At 41.5% G+C, this 17,235-nt stretch overlaps 1 protein-coding gene and 1 pseudogene across 1 annotated transcript; both read right to left on the bottom strand.

The window, feature by feature from the left end:
- Nucleotides 1-3,277: 3,277 nt before the first annotated feature.
- LOC124689878 lies at nt 3,278-6,171 on the bottom strand. Its single transcript, XM_047223334.1, has 7 exons — nt 6,161-6,171; nt 6,010-6,078; nt 5,870-5,935; nt 5,675-5,758; nt 5,392-5,584; nt 3,907-4,058; nt 3,278-3,337 (listed from the first exon to the last, which is right to left on the bottom strand). The coding sequence occupies exons 2-7, from the start codon at nt 6,076-6,078 to the stop codon at nt 3,278-3,280; spliced, it is 624 nt and encodes a 207-aa protein (XP_047079290.1). The 5' UTR covers nt 6,161-6,171.
- A 1,583-nt stretch (nt 6,172-7,754) lies between these two features.
- Nucleotides 7,755-8,652, bottom strand: LOC124691932 (annotated as a pseudogene).
- Nucleotides 8,653-17,235: the final 8,583 nt, after the last annotated feature.

The raw sequence follows: 17,235 nt of genomic DNA, 5'->3' as shown, positions 1-17,235 counted from the left end.
AAATCGGGTACTGGAAGGAGCAATGGAAAGGGCAATGGAAGGAGCACTGGGAAGGCTAGTAGCTCGAGAAAACCCGGCCCGTCGTGGGAAATAAAGATGGAAACCACCATGAAGAGGATGATGCAGGATTTTAAGAGGAATATAATGGAAGAACTACCAGAGAGATGCGCGAAGGTGATTTGGCCGAAATAATTCTGAACCACAAAGTTCACCATGTATTTAATTATTATTGACATGCTAAAATTTGTTTTCTTGTTGCAGGATGTTGTCAAATTATTAAACAAATCAGGTGTTAGGTACAAGCCATTCGCGGAAACACTTTCAGATCAGTACTGTTATGACGAAGGCTGCGGATCTTACCTCAACGGAGTACCTGAACGGAAAGAATTTGTTTACGACAAAAAAAGTGACACCCGGAGTGTGTCATTACCTAAAGAAGATGTTGACAAGGTTAGTTTTACAACAAATAATGCAGATTAACATGCTTCCACTATTTTGAGTATACAATGTAGTGCTTACAATATACAATTTGTGTAATACTTTGGATATTTGACCTGCGTCATGTGCTTGTATGTTTCCTTTCCGTAGGTGTCCAAAGAGGGCCATAAAGAAGAGGATTACATCACACCTGCAAGGACCAAGTGTGACTTCCTAGGGGATGGCATGCCAGACAATCCTTGGCAACTTCATGAAGGTTTTAAGGAGGCCTCTTCATCGGAGGTGCCATCAAATATAATTGAACCTGCGCTCCGAAAGATGAACAAAGAAGACGAACACAAAGAGGCTGCCTCTGAAGGATCAAAAAGCGTCAATAGTGCAACCGGGAAGAATGAAGATGTAAATGGAAAGAGGAAGCGAAAGCTCCCTCTTAAACTGCAGTATCCTTATATCATTGAGAATCGAACAAAACGTCAACCTCGAAAAAAACCAACTCCCGCAATAGGTACGCAATGGAATTTTTATAGTTAACTTTTTGATTACTAATCTGATACTAACCACAATGCATTTTGTGTGTACAGCTACTCCGTACAGCAATGATGTTGAAATTCCGCAAGACTCTACTGCGTTAACAGCGGAACACATTGCAGCAGCAGAGATTTTTGTTCAACTCTGCTGCAAGACTGAGAAAAATGGAAAAAAATGTGTCTACAAAAATGATATTGGCGTCACATTGACATCACAACGGCTTAAAGTGGTTCTAGACCATAAATGGTGTACAGATGATGTAAGTATATAGCTGATGATTCAACTATGCACATACTTTTGATGTTTGAATTATGCACATGTATGTTTATGTGTTAACTACACCAAACATTTGTTTTTCAGGTTATCGATGTTTACATTGGAGATTTGTCTCTTCGTGTTGGGGATGATCGGTACTTATGTGCAGCGTGGAGGTCATCATTCCTGCTAGAAAAACATCGCAAAGGCCACAAAACAAAAAAAAAAGTAACAAGAACGATGATCACTTAGCTGTAAGAACTGGAACCATTCAACGAGTTATCGACAAATATTTTAGGCGGGACAAGGTAAAGTATTCCATCAATATGACGAAATTTAGTACGAATACTAATTTAATTACATTGCAATGACAATTTTTCCTATGACACAGGCATATTTTCCAGTTAACATATCGAACAATCACTGGACTACCGTGATCATGCACATACCAAAGGAAGAATTCCAAGTTCTTGACTCATTATTTCCATTAAGTGTGACAATAGACACTGTCAGGGCTCTGGTACTGTTTCTTCTACTACATATTGTCTTCAAATTGCATGCGTACAGAAACATCTAATTATCTATACTTGTATAGAGACAACAAATATCTGCTGACATCCAAGAGTACAACAAATCTACATCTGGATTTTTCCCTGATGTGATATCTTGGAATATAAAATCATACGATATGCCGCAGCAAAAAGATGGGTCAGTACATGCAAACTACAAATAAATACATATTACACTACTATTGCATGTACTAACTCAATGAACCCAATTAATGTTGCAGAAATTCATGTGACTTATTTGTTCTTCAATGCATGGAACATTGGGATGGAGATAAATGGACTAAAGAAATATCACAGGTACTGGTTTCTACATGGTGAACAAACACATTTGTTCCGTGCTACATAAAATGAATAACCGATGCCTATTGTTTGCAGGAGATGATAAACGGATCAAGGAACCTCATTAACGCACAGATAGTTCTAGCAACTTCAAATCTCTTAGAGACGGTGAAAACGAAGGTTGTCCGGATCTCCAAGAGATTTACTAAGTAGATAAAGCAGCAGTGATCATAGGTTGGGTTTTAGTCCCGTAGAAGGTTTCCCAGCTTGTGTGAATCTCAGCTTCTGTGAATCTATATCTATGACAGTTAAGTACGGTTGGCAACTACTGTGATTGTGTGATTTTAAGTATTCATCTATATATTAAGCAACTAGTGTGATTGCGTGAATCTGTATATATGACAGTACGCGCAGTTAGTCAGTTGGATGGTAAAACCAAACTGTGCATTAGAGATGGTTTGTACTGCCCTGCAAGAAGTGCGCAAAATAGACCAGTTTTTCCCAGTGCGGTGAACAACCATGGAGATAGCCAGGATGTAAAGGATACACAAAGTACAGATACTTGTTAGTCCGCTGCAAGCACTAAATGTGTACACCAGTTAACCAGCAAGCTGTTTGTATGACAGATGGTCCGGCCCAGGACCCGGTTGGACCGGCCTGAGGACCGGTCTGACCGGCCGGCAACCGGCAGACTATCCTGGCGCCCCTGTACCCTGTCCGATGGGTCAGTTTTACAAAAAGTATGTTGCCAAAATTTTAACAACAATTTGTATGACAAATATGCATCAACCAAAGTAACATCGAATTTCTCAAATATCATCACACACTCCACTTCACTAAACATAACTAAAAAAACCATGTCACCATTCCAACTCCAGCTTCATATAGCATAATGATTAATGACTACATATCGGCATGCCAACTCAAGCTTCATAATGTCGTGCCAAGTTCATCCTTCAAAATAAGGCATTCATCTTCCTGACCTACAAACATATGCGCAACATGCCTGCAATTCACAAAACAGATGATAAAGTAAATAACTAAAGTTTAAAAGGATGCATAAATAATTGATCGCCAACAAAAATTAATACTCACCTAGGATTCAGCTCACATTTCAAGCTACGTTTGGTGTGTCCACCCTTTTTGCATCTGCTACATCGAATCCCCCTACCCCCGCTCGTCATACGATAATGGCCTTCCATTCTTTGTCACGGGTCTTTCTCCATCATCTCTACGCTTTCATTTCTTAGGCGCACCTCGACCAGCAACTTTAGCAGGGTCACCCAATTTATTAACATCAGTATTCAGCGAGTTTGTGGGACGGTTGGGTACGTTATCATACTCCATCTTGTTTGAAATAATGTCAGCATAAAATGCCTTGGTCCGCTCGAATAACAGTGGATCTTTGCATGCAACTTGCAATGCTTCAGATTGTAACACATTCAGCTCCATAAATCTTTGTCGCTCCTCCGCTACGGGAAACCCCAACCATATAGATCGCTCGTGCGCCTCGCCGGCAAGCCACCCCTAGCTTGTTTAGAGAATCGGAGCGTAACTAAACAAGTTGGGTATTTCATCCAAATCCAAGACATCAAGTACATGCGAATATGCTTGCAAGGAAGTCCCCTCCGGATCATCCTTCGACATACTGCACTCTACAAGTTTATCCGAGTTGGCCGGCTTTATAATCAACATAAAACTTTGCATGCTTTCTCTTTTTCCAAGCAACAACAAACTGCATCTCACCTTCTGTTCCCTTATACTGATCTATAACCTCAATGCCTTCTATTTTATATATCTCTTGATGCAATATATAAAAGTTTGCCGGAGTGAATACCTTTGCAGCAGCTCTCTCAATTCTCCTCAAATTGGTTACAGGTACAGGTGATGTTTGTGAACTGATGCAGTCATCTTTTGCCTCCGTCTCTCGAATGCGCACTATAGCATTCTCGTAGTGCAAAATCAAATCCACTAGTGTCATACCGTAGTCTAGGTGTAGGTGAAGACATGAGTTAAGACTTTCACTTCGCTGATTGCTTTTCATACCAAGCCGTAACCCTCGTATAGGTACGCTGCCCATAATTTCCTCTTCTTGTACATTCTTTTCAGCCAAGTTTGTGTTTTCTCCGTCTGCCATTTCTGGATAAAAGCGTGCCATCTTTCCTCGAATATATCCGGTGTGGTCGTGTAATACAAGAGAGCCCGAAACTCACTCAACGACTTGAAACTTAGGTGCCGAGCCATGTTCTTTTCAATGTGCCATGAACAAATACGGTGCGACTCGCTCCGGAAACACACTTCGAATAGCTCTAATCATCGCACTATCGGCATCGGTGATTATTGACTTGGGTTTCTGCCGCAACATAGCTTTCAAAAAAGTCTTCGCAGCCATACATATGTGCGTTCCTTCTCATCTGATAAGATGGCACACGCAAAAACTGTCGTCCTCCGGTGATTGTTAATTCCAACAAACGAAACAAATGGCATACCATATCGGTTCATCTTATATGTGTTGTCGAACACGAGTACGTCTCCATAATCATTGTAATCCTGCTAGGACCGAGCATCACACCGAACAAGCTTTTCAAACGACCTTTACTATCAACGTCGTACTCAAAAAAAAAGTCAGCAAACTTCTTCCTCCAGGTTCTCCATCATGGCAATGGCTGAGGTAGCATCACCACCTGCAAGTAACTTTCTCTTCTCCCTGCAACACATGTTGTACAAGTCCTTCCTCGTAAACCCAACAGTGGTGTACCGACCATACTTGCTGAGGGGGTGTTTGGTGTGGCTTTTTTTGGCTTTTGGCTTTGGCAAAAGCCACCAAAAGCACCTAAATAGGTGCTTTTTTTGGCTTTTGGATTTTGGAAGCCAAAAGAATAGGATCTTTGTTTTTGGCTTCCAAAATCCAAAAGTCAAAAAAAGCACCTAAATAGGTGCTTTTGGTGGCTTTTGCCAAAGCCAAAAGCCAAAAAAAGCCACAACAAACACCCCCTGAGGAAGGTATCCATGATCACATGCTTCCTAACCCCAGCTGCTGCCAATGCTAATATTTCCGCTTTCTGGAAATCTTTTATCCTCCTATGTGACCATAAAAATGGGCTCTCGGTCGGTTCTGCACACTTATGACTGTGCTTGTAAACAAATTTTGCAACTCGCCAAAGCCCCGAACCTCTATCAAGCTTCACATCCAACTCCGCTTTACAATTGCAATGTGACAAAGGTCTCAACCTACGGTGCGGTTGTCCATAGTCGAAACTTGTTGTTACGTTTTCCTTCCCGTGAACACACAAAACGCCTTCGCGAACTATTTTGTTAGCACCCTTAGTCTCTTTGAACTTGAACTTTCTTACACTGAATCCCTCTTGTCGAGCATATCCATTATAAAAAGTATAAGCAGCTGCCTCAGACACAAATGTCTTCTCCATTACCTCCCAGTAAAATTTTCTCTTATCTTCTGTATCACTCTCATCTTCATCATCTGATCCATTCTTTTTCTTACCAACCGATTTCACCTGCATGCACAATTTGATAACATTGAAAACATAAATATTTTTTAACGCCATGTCCGCGAGTCATACAACGAATAAATTCAAAAAACTTACATGTCTTCTTCTAACAGGTTCTTCTATAGTCTCCAAGTCTGAATCACCGTAATAGTCGTAAGAAGAATTATCGCCAACTAAGACCTGAGCAAACAAGAAAGATTAACGGTCATGTCACGACGACATAAAATGAATTGTGGGATTATTAAATATAAATTTAACATACATATGACCTACTATAATTAAAATGCATACCTCGTCAACAAAACCAGAGTCCAATCTCTCATCATCATTTGGCCCATCCACAACATCACTCTGGATCTAATTCATTTTAAACCATGTAAAGATCAATTCCATATTTTTATGCAATCATACATTTATTACTACAAACTCACATTATCAGTGTCAACATCTTCTTCTTGCTCTACATTATCATCTTCTAGATCAATACCATCTGCATCCATCTAATAGCAAAAATAAGCACAATCAGTAGGTAACTACTTACATGCAAGTACTAAATATAACTAGTAGTTCCGTTTCACTCACACTTTCGTCGACATCATCATCTCCAGAAGTGTGTTCATCTTCAGGTGGTGCATTCTCGTTGGCAGACGAAATATTGAATTCCTCTTCATCTGTATTTCCGCTGTTGTACTCCATTGAACTTGAACTCAAATCAGAAACGTCCATCGCCTATCCAAATTAACAACCCAATCAGTACATCTCAAAAAAGGAGCTCCAAACCCAAACCCTAACGTCAACCAAATCATGAACATGCAACTAGTTTTTTGAATCAATTACCTCGCACAACCACCAAGGAGCCGCCAAACCCTAACGCCGCCTATAGCAGCAGGAACAACCCTGCCGCGTGCGATCCTCCTCCGCGTCCGACCTTGCCCAGCCTCGTCGTCGCCGGATCGGCCGCCTCCCGCCTCCACGATACGCGGCTGAGCTGTCAGAACGAAACCGCCCTGCTACGCCTTGCCGTCCCAACGTCCTCGTCCCTGCCGTCTCCCTCCCGATCGACACAACCTTCGAAACCCTAAGGAGGACCAGCAATGGCGCACAGGCAAGGTTTCAAATATTTTCCCCGTAACTACTGCCTATCGCCGGCAACAAATCCACGTGATCGACGTAGTTTTCGGGTCGAACTCTGATTCTAATGATGTGGGGCCGGCGCAAACCGTCATTAACAACGATACGTACCATATCTACGTGGCAACCGACCATCTATGTGGAAAATGACGTGGAGTATAATTATACGCCACTAATACGGCCCCACCTTCTCGAACGGGTATCCCACCTGAACGTCGTTCGCCGGGGGGGGGGACACCGGAGCACACCCCCTCTTAAAATCATGCATCATATCTTTATGTAGCTACAAAACCAAGAAAAAAACGTTAGTGATCATGATAGAAGTGAAAGATTACAAAACGCCAAAGTGGTCATGAAACAGAAATAGACCAGCTGTTGTTAGATGGTAATAAAATGAGCTTCTCAGTAATAGTGACCACAAAATTTCCTGATTAGTCTATTCGTTCGGTAGAAACAGGATCACACTAACAATACGTCTATGTAATCTAGGACCTAGACCAGAAAATCCTAGTGTACGGCAGACGATACTTCTTTAACTTTACCAGGACACACCTTTATGAGAGCCTGCATTCTGTTCCTCCAAACAACACCCCGAATTCTAACTAAAATCCTGTCAGGTCATGAAAATAAAGAGGTAAGCTACCTCTACTTTTACACCATGAAACTATTGCGCACCTAGTATATGCACCGCATCAAGCTAGCTCTGCATATCCTCGGTTATTCAGGAAAAGTATATCAAGAAAGAACAAAGAAGCCTACATGAATATCATGATAATATAACCTACCCCCACCATCTCACCACTTTATCCTGATATAGTAAAAGCCTTGAAAATCAAAGTATCCATCACATCCGTAGAACAAATATTTGATTGGCACCAAGGTAAATTAACCAAACGAAAAACATGTCATGGCTTAAATTACATAAGCTTCCCCAGATGGCCAGATCACCTGACATGAAGAACCTGCATGTACCAAAGATTGGGAATTACATAATGTACTACCGGAAGATATAAATAGATATGCATCTACATCTCGTGCACATCAGTGAGCTTTTACGTCACCATGTATGTAATTAACTCGGTGAAGTTATTTCTTAATCACTCTCAGTATCGAATAGTGAACCAACTGCTGAAGTGCTCAAGTAGTAATAGTAGCCATAGCAGCAACACATACATCTGCATCCGATTTCAGCTCGAATTACCAATGTGAACTATGGGAAGATTGAGTAACCTGAACTCATTAGGAAGGAGCAGACTCACCGACACTCGAGATGTATACAAAATTGGATAGCCAGCGCATAATTCTCACTGCCAACCTGTGACATCTTCTCTTAAGAAAACACTTGAGCACAACACCTATCTAGTCCCGTGGCACGGCGTGCCAGGTACTCGTGTGCAGCCTGAGAAATTTCGGACCAGAGACCAGAAGATGCAGACCTCGGCTGGATCGGGAGGCAGGTAGTAATGCCCATCGAGCGACTGCACGGGACTCCTGCCATCATGCTAACCACTCTGGTCCGGTGCCCCGTCTACGATGGAATGCTTTGCCACGCCGAGGTACCAATCTTGGCCGCCGATGGAGGATGGAGACCTGGTGCGTCACGCCGCCGGCCTGGTCGGTGATTGTCAAGAACTTGTGAGGCTTGCGCTCCAATCTCATGATGTAGAACCTGCGAAAGCGGAGAGGGGAAAAATGTCACAATCTTCGATCTAGCCCAGGTAAGAACAGTTGAGGATGATTGGCTGGTACTGATTCCTGCAGAATCTGGAGAGGTGGTCGTGTCCTAACCTAGGGATGTCGCGGTAGACGTCGAGCTGAGCGTCGTGGGGGCCGAACTGGTCGCCGTCCGGGGAGGCGGCGATGAACTGCCCGAACGGCGCGAAGTACTCCGGCGTAGCCTCCACGGCCCACAGCAGCCTTGGCTCCTCCCGCTTGGCTCACATCGTCTGCAGCGCCGATAAGGAGGCTTCAGCGCTCACGGTTCTGCCGATTTTTGTTTGTGCGAGGAGGAAGAGGTGGAGGGGGAGGGGAAGGTGCGGTGGTCGACGTTGCTGCTTCCATCCTTGCCGCATCCACCGCTGCCTGACAGGGATGAGAGGAGGTGAGATGACAGGGGCCGAGGTAAATCGACCAAGATTGGTCATGAAAAGGAGTAACGGAGAATTCCATACCTGCGCACCGAATCGTCGGCCGATGGTTGCTGGCCTCCTCCCTCGGGTGTTGACTTGGTTCCTCTCGCTCGACTCCTCATCGTCGGCTCGTCACGAGCTGTGGTGACCCGGCATACCACTGCATGGTGTAGTATGCAAGTCTGATATAACACCAATGAAACACCGTTTCACTAGTATTATATCGCTCGTAGTGGCATACAGTAAACATATGCGGGTCCAAGGTATGTCTATGGAATTACAACACCGACTACGTTACATAAGATCATCACATGACTCTCCTACTTTACAATGAGGTAAAACCGCAAATAAACTCCGGAAGAACGACTCGTAGTCTAATCTTATCACGAACTCTATTTGTAGAGTATTTGACTAGCTATAGGGCTATGAATAGATTCTAGCTAAATAGGAGCTAGGTTTAAGAAGCTAGTTCCCTTCTATGGCTAAACTATGTTTTCTCCTCGTTGGATGTGATATTCGACTCCACCGACGAGGTCCTCGTCTCTTGAAGTAGTTGTTGACTCCTCGACCTTTGAGTTGCACCGTAGATCCTCCTTCGATGCCTCCATATCTAAGCAGGGGATTTAAGAGTGGGATGAGTACGAGCGTACTCAACAAGTTCATTATAGGAAAGAGGTGTTTAATGCACTAGCTACGACATTAGACCGGAAAGTCTAATACCAATGCGAGTTTTCATAACCATTTCTTCAAAAGGTTGCTTTTATTCGGAAGAACTATGTCCGTCGACCTTCACCGGTTTACTAGAACTTCATGGAGCTCCTTTCCGGCAGCGTGTCGCAGCTCCATATCCCGCAACGAGGAGTGACGAGTCACGGTTCTTTACACTCGCAAAGGTGTGTTGCTTTACCCATAAGAGATCTTAACCTTGGTGCCAACCGGGCAATTTCCCCGTCCACACTTCCTATGGTGTGAGGCCCGGTATAAGGTCTAGCCAATCATGTTCCTCCGCTACCTCGAACACCCACCCTTTGTTGCAAGCCCCGACCCTGGGTCCACGCCGGTCCCATTATTCCCGTAGATTTCAAGGTGGACCCCGACCACGACGACAAGTCTCGGGCTCTACCATACACTCCTACGCCGGTAGCCGCAACCCATCATAGACCGCAATACCGTGGGGACTTAGGACTCCCCGACCTCACCGCTTGCTCCTTCGGGCGACAAGTGTACTACGGACAATGCCGTGGGGACTTAGGACTCCCCAGCCTCACCGCTTGCCCCCTTGGATCACAATTGTACTACGGTAAAGCGCATCCGTTGATGAACGAGAGGTGGAAACACTTTTGACTACTCCGTCCCACTCCGGATCTTATGGTTAACACGGGTGTTACGGCACAAGAATCACTGGCGACATTTGTTGTTTAATCTAGATGGATATAAACCCGTGCAATGGAACCTCCACCATATCAACACAATCCATGGTTCCATTGCCCACCACATAGTCATATTCATAGTTATGAAAGTAGTGGTTTTGATTTTTATGCAATAGTGATAACCATAGTACTTTGCAATTAATTTGATAGAAATACTCAAATGACATGAGCAAGTGATGAACTTGCCTTTCTTGACTGCAAGATTATGCAGTCAAGGTCTTCGATACGCAATAACTCCAAATTCTGAAATAGCATCATCGTCCGGTAAGGACGATGTTTATAAGATTGGCAAATATGCTATAATGCATAAGTATGAGATGCAATCGTCCTGAGTGTAACCTAACCCCGATGATTTAGAATTGTTTAGTTGTAATGATTTCTTTAGAGTGTGTTTCACTATTAGAGATGGTTTCACAAACAAGGTTCTTATTAGGGTTTGGTTAACTTGGTATCACATACAAGTGGTAGAATGCATCAGAATAATCATAATAGCACTCTATGGAATAGTGGTTGATATAATCTTAATATGTAAATAGCATTTGTCAATTTTAAGTCCTATGGAGTATAGTTAATGATTACGTGTTATTTACTTCAAAAGAATAACCTCTGAAGAACAGGTTTCTTAATGAACAAGAAATACTTCAAATAGGAGCTATGTCCTTCTAGGGTTTACCATGATTCCCAATTTAGTTCCCTAGATAGGTATTAGACTTTTTAATACTAGATTTAGGTACGGTATTACCCAACGGTAGTAGTTGAGTTCTTAACATATACTACTTTAGGATTAAGGTTCCGAAGTGTATCATATAAGTATCTGAAGTGGCTCTAAGGGTTTAAAGTAAATGCTTAATTATAAGGGAAATACATGGTTTAAGAGTTAATTAAAAGTAATAGGTGACTCTAGGTATAGTTAACCTTTAGTAATGTCAAACTTTAGGGTTTTATATATTATGGTTAGGGAATTTATTTTTGTAAGATTTTAAGCACTTCCTCAGAGGTACTAAATGGTTTTGGATTTAATTAATTGATTTAAGTTAAAAAAAATATTCATAAAAAAATACAAGCATGTGATAGAATATTATTTAGAATTAGTTATTTTTTCTTTACTTGATATTTTTTTAAAATAAAAACTAAGGTTTATTTAGTTTATCATGTTCAAATCATAATGATAACTTTTTATTAGATTATTAAGGTTGAAATAATATTTCAAGCATTTAGAGATTCTATTTGAGATTTGTAGGTATTACTAATTATTTTTCTAGGACTTTAAAGTAATCTTATATCTTTACATCATATTCAAACAATTATATAAGGTTAGTGAATAATTTTATTTAATGAGTATATATTAAACAGATGCAACTGTGTATATGTATTAAAACTAAACACAAGCATTCAATAGTGTTACACGCATGTACACATATTAGTAGGCTAGTTATAATTTGGCTCGAGCTAATGGGTTAGTTGATCGATAGATTTAATTGGGGGATTAGTACACAGCGATTTACCAGTAGTACTAGTCTAACGGACTTGGGTCAAACCCAAACGCACTCACGAAGCCAACACACGCAACCAGCACCGCACGCACGCGCACGGCCTCGCGCGATCCCCTTCCTCGCGACGTGCGTGTGCCATCGTCTGTCGTCGCCCGGCCGCTGCCGGCCGTCGCCGAACCCGTCCTCCGCCGCTGACCGTCGGCTCTGCTCCGCCACGGTATCTCTCCTCCTTCCTCTTCGGAGTAGCCTCCTTTCTCACTCGTGCCCGCGGCTAACCCTAGTCCGCGGGTTGGCATGGTCGCCGTTGTGTCGCTACTCGCCCCCGGCCGCCTCCGACGCCGGCGAGGCGTTTTTCTGGCTCCCCTCGACGTGATCTACCACCTCCCCCTCTTCGATTTGATTCCCCAACTCCACTTGTGCGCTCCGCGCCTGCGCGTAGCCGACGCACGCGCTGCTGTACGGCTCTGCCGGTCACATCCACTGCCGCCGTCGGACGGCCCAGTACTTCCATGAACTCCTCCGCCGCCACCCGCCGCCACGACGTCGTCCTGCGCTCACACACGGCCCTGTGGCTAACCCTAGCTTGCTTCGGCTAGGTCGCCGACACGGCGCTCGCGCTCCCGCGCCTCCGGCTATCTCTCCTTGGCGAACTGGACCTCCTCTTTGAGCGCCCCGATCGAGCCCCAGCTCGGCTCTGCCATGCCCGACTGCTGTGGTTCCTCAAGTGGTGGTGTCCTGGTGGTGTGCTGTTGGGGATGGTGTTGTGGTGAAGGTGGTTGGTGGCGTTTTGGTGATGGGGTGCTTGTGGTGGTGCTGTGAAATGTTGTGCTCGACACCGATGGACGGCGCTGCAAATGCAACCTCGGCGTCGACTACCACTTCTCTCGCTACAGACCTGTGAGCTACTCCACTCTCTCTCTCTAGACCATAAATTTGGTGGTCATGAATCTGCGGGTGTTTGAACTGGTTCTATAATTCTAATGGTCATAGGCTGCTGCTCTTATGCTAATTAATTTATAGTGAAGTGGTTCTTGGTTCCTACGAGTGAGCATAAGCAATTGCTCAAAACTGACTTGCTGGTGCTATTGTATTTAATTCATCTAGTAGATAAACATTGATCTACATGTTTTGGTAGCTTTTGGAATGAAGAAATAAATAGGACAAATATTGCTGCAGGTAAAATGACTATATGCATCTTATAATGCATATAATCCACATATATTTATATAGGTTAAACAAGTTGTAATTGCTGTGTTGTTTGTGCTGGTAAAGCCTTGATCAAATTGGTCAATGCCTTGTGCTTAAGTTGGTGCCTCAATTTGGATGAGTGGATCATCCCAGCATGTGTAGTGCTATCTTGTAATTGTTGAAACTGAATCTAAACTAAATATTTTTATAGTGTAGTTAATTGGAGAAATTCAGTTATATTTTGGTGTACCTTATTGGTGAGTTCCAATATACAGGATGCAACCACGATTGCCTGCAGATTGGTGAATTGCTGGAGGGCTTACTTTTAAGCTTATATTCATGCTTATGGTGCTTTTGCTACTGGGTTCAGATGTCTTTATTAGGTGTTGGGCAAAGTGAATATGTTGTCAAATTGCTGGCTTTCTCTCATGGATCTTGCTACCCTCACTGGTGGTTCCGGTCTTTCTAGCTATAAAGCGATGAGAATAGATCTTATGCTTGACTTCTTGGCCCTCGCTGTGATGCAAAGGCTGAGGCTCAATATTGGATAAGAACAGATACTAAGAGATGGCTTCCAAATTCTCTATGATGATTCAACATAGCACTTCTATGCAATTTGAGAGAAATAATTCCTCCTGATCCTCCTAGACCAGATCTAGTAGCAGGGTAGTTGGAATTATTTACTTTGCTTCTTACCCTTCTATTTCTCCCTCGTGTGATCATGTGAAAGCTAAGAACAGATACTATATGATCTATTTATCCTATCATTGGGTTTCTACCTGATGCACTTTGTAGCTTGATAGCTAGTTCTTCTTGCTGCTGGGGTGCTCATCTTCTTGTGGCATCCCTTCTCCTCCCCGCTGCTTCTGCTGGTTTCCTGACTATATGGGTGGTGTTCTTGTTGTACCTAATGGATGGAGGATATGCTAGATGATCTGGTGGTTTAGCTAGTGCAAATGATTGCTAAACTTGTTGCTGGTTGGTTTGGCCAATGTGAGAAAGATGTGTGTGCTAGGAATGCTGATTAGTGAGGCAAAAGAATGTTGGTACGGCTGGCTCCTTCTTTTATATGCTTGGCTGTTGCTTGTGCTGCTGATGACACATAGTTGCATGCGAGTGACTATGCTTGCATGTGTGTCCTCGGTACAATGCATGTGGTCAAGTAGATATTTGGCTTACCTCATGTGCAAGGCACGGCTGGTGCTTGTAGTTATCTTGTATTGACCTTTATTTTTTTGTACTACCAAGTGGTTAATCTTGATTGGTTGAGAGTCTTATGTGAGCTAGATAAGATCAAGTCGACTATTATGTTAATTAAGCTTCGCTTAATTAACATATGCTTTTAAATGTTACGATCATTTTGACTTTTCAATGTCAATCGTGATCTAGATAAATACTTTTGTGGGTTTTATGGTTTCTAGCTAGATTAGAGGGAGATTAAGATAATATAGCATGATTGCCTAGAATTGAATGGAATCAATCAATTGTTGTCTACTTGTCCCTTGTTGCCCGAGAGATGATTAGTGATTGTCAATGAATATGCCTCGTTGTTGTCTCTAATGGAATAGTGATCAGCCTTCTCGGATTGTCTCTTGTTGCCTATTAAAGATTTACTCCCTCTAATCACCGTTTGGGTATTAAGACAAGTTCTTAATTCCTAATAGCTAGTTTCCAATATTAAAATGTCTCCCAAAATGCGGAGACAAACATTTTAACCTTAACACAACATTTCTTTGTCTTTATTGTTTATTTTGCAGATAAAGGATAAGAAAATTGGGAAGATTTGGAATATGAATATTAGTTAGAAATTTCTTGTATTCTTTTATAATTTTCTATTTCTTTTCTACTTGTAATTTATTGAATAATGTTATTTGTAATAAAGTTTGAATTATTTATTCATTTGGAATTATCAAATGTGTTTACTATTACATATTATGTTTATATACTTGTTTAATTTCAAATTCCAATTCAATTTATGATTTGAATTATGTCTTTCATAATTGAATTTGAATTCAAACTATTTCCCTCGAAAACATAATAAATCAATAAAGGTCATGTCGAAATTTATCGCACTTGTGTCGATGACACACATCAATTCCATCGACACAAGAGAAACCTCGATCACTTTGTGTTTTAGATGAATGCGCGAAAATTCCCTGGATTTTCTATGCATGAATGCAATGCACACATTTGTTTCCTCTATTTTGTAACCCCAATACCTGGGATATTACAGTCTCTACCCCTTAAACTAAACTTCGTCCTCGAAGTTTGATCTCTCTCACGTTTCCGAAGTGTGGATCCGACTTGTGCGGACTACGACTTTTCTTGAACTCCGTATTGATCTTACTTGGATATAATTGAATATATCCCTTGTCCAGATTCTTCCCGGAATCCCTTAGAGTTTGTCTCGAACCTTAGTTTCTTACTCCAGTTCTCCGATACCTATCTCTGAGCCATGGCTTCTAACTTTAATTATTTATTTTCTTTCAACTCTATAAGCTTGTTTCCTTTTTCATTGAAGAATCAATGATGGGACTTCTTCTGGTGCTGCTAGTCTTAATTGAAGACTAATTGGATAACATTCTCCTCTTTGATAAAATAGGTCTTTGTTTTCCCTTAGTACCAAAACTGCAATAATGGTACTAAGTAAGGTATTTAACATGGATATAATCATGATGGTTTATTCCTCTAAGAATGGATTAGACTCAATTAGTCCATCCAATCATGGTTTATAGTTGATACCTATAACTATTTAGGGTTATTTAGGTTCCATGAAAGGAATCTTTCTATTAGTCTTTGATTTTGGTATGGTGAATCAACTTCAGTCTTTGGCCTTCTTGAGCTGTATTTGGTCTATGATATTTTCTTCATCCAACTTCATTAACATTAGCTGACTTGAGCTTTCGTTCTTCTGAGTAAGTACTCACCTACTCAAGCTATTATCCAATTCTTACTTCCTTGAGGTATGAACCTCGGCTTCTGGTCTGACATCCTTCTGAAAGTAGTGTTCGATAATCTTATGAGAATAAGATCGAACTTCCTCTCAGTTCAGACCTTCTTCTTCTATTTTGCTCAAAGTATTAAGTCATTGTACATCCAACTCAATTTTTTACTCTACCCCTTAGAGTTTACTTATGTTCTTCAACTCATTTTCTTCCAACTATTGGACTTATGATTAGAATAGTTGGTCTAGGTGTAGCTTGTGGTTTATATTCTTCTAAGGTCTTGTGAAGAATCATTGTGGTGTATCCACTCAATTATGGACATCCAATGTGAATCCTTCGACTAAATGTTTATGGATCTAGCTATTTGGCTGACAAGAGTTTTATTTGTTCACAAACTTTTGTTACAACTAATTAAATCGTGGACTATTTGTAATACCAACCGATACCAATTTGTGGTTATTATACCAATCGTGGCTATTTGATATCTAAAAATGGATTATATTATAGGTTCTGATCAACTGGACGAGACATCTTCTACTTTATCTCGCAGTATTAATATTATACCAATTGTGGTTTTCTGATATCAACTATGGTCTTCTTACGTCTGCTATGATTTCATATATCACCTTCCTTCATTCAGGGTTTATTTTGCAAGAAAACCACTAGCTGACACTATGATTATAGTATCCTAAGTGATTTCCCTTGCATTCCCTCTTCTATGTTGACTATGGATCTGCTTGAGCTTCACCATAATCACCATATTTCTTACCTTCATGCTTCTCATGTACTAAAGTACTCCTCTGTTGAGGTAAAGCATGAATGTTGATTGGCACTTCCTTCCGAGTATTGTGGTTGCTTCCCACAACTTTGTTTCCTTTATTTGATGAACCTTCATCTTGTCTTCAAAATATACAGAATTCGTCACTTCCTCACACGAATACCATTACCCTCTAGATCTATAGCATCAAGTAAGGACTTGATATTGCAACATGCATTTGCATATCAACGTCAAACTTCATGTATGGATCTAGTCAAACAATGAAAATCCAATAAAATCCAAGAAGATTCAGCTTTGTGTTTATAATACACACCATCATAAGCCTGAATATAATAGTTGAGTAAGACATCTCTAAACATCAGGCTGAGATGTGTAGCATATAAGACCACATAATATAGGATTATATCGTGATATTTAGCACGAATATATGGGATTCTACTATTTGTCTCAATATTTACCTTAATTGCACAATTGCAATGGGATAAACTTGACACAAAGTGGTTTGGGGATGGTTAAGGTTAACCTAATTTTCTTTGGAAGTACTACTTAACCTTCATTATATT

This window comes from Lolium rigidum, chromosome 2 (assembly GCF_022539505.1).
Source record: "Lolium rigidum isolate FL_2022 chromosome 2, APGP_CSIRO_Lrig_0.1, whole genome shotgun sequence".
NCBI lineage: Eukaryota > Viridiplantae > Streptophyta > Magnoliopsida > Poales > Poaceae > Lolium > Lolium rigidum.
This window is presented reverse-complemented; position numbering and strand designations above follow the sequence as displayed.

Excerpts from the sequence above, each read along its gene's own strand:
- LOC124689878 (XM_047223334.1), bottom strand. The coding sequence starts at position 6,078 with ATGGATGCAGATGGTATTGATCTAGAAGATGATAATGTAGAGCAAGAA. Across the intron at positions 5,936-6,009 it reads AAGATGTTGACACTGATAAT|ATCCAGAGTGATGTTGTGGA; the intron begins GTGAGTTTGTAG and ends AAAATGAATTAG. Across the intron at positions 3,338-3,906 it reads TTGAGAGAGCTGCTGCAAAG|TTGCTGGTCGAGGTGCGCCT; the intron begins GTATTCACTCCG and ends ACCCTGCTAAAG.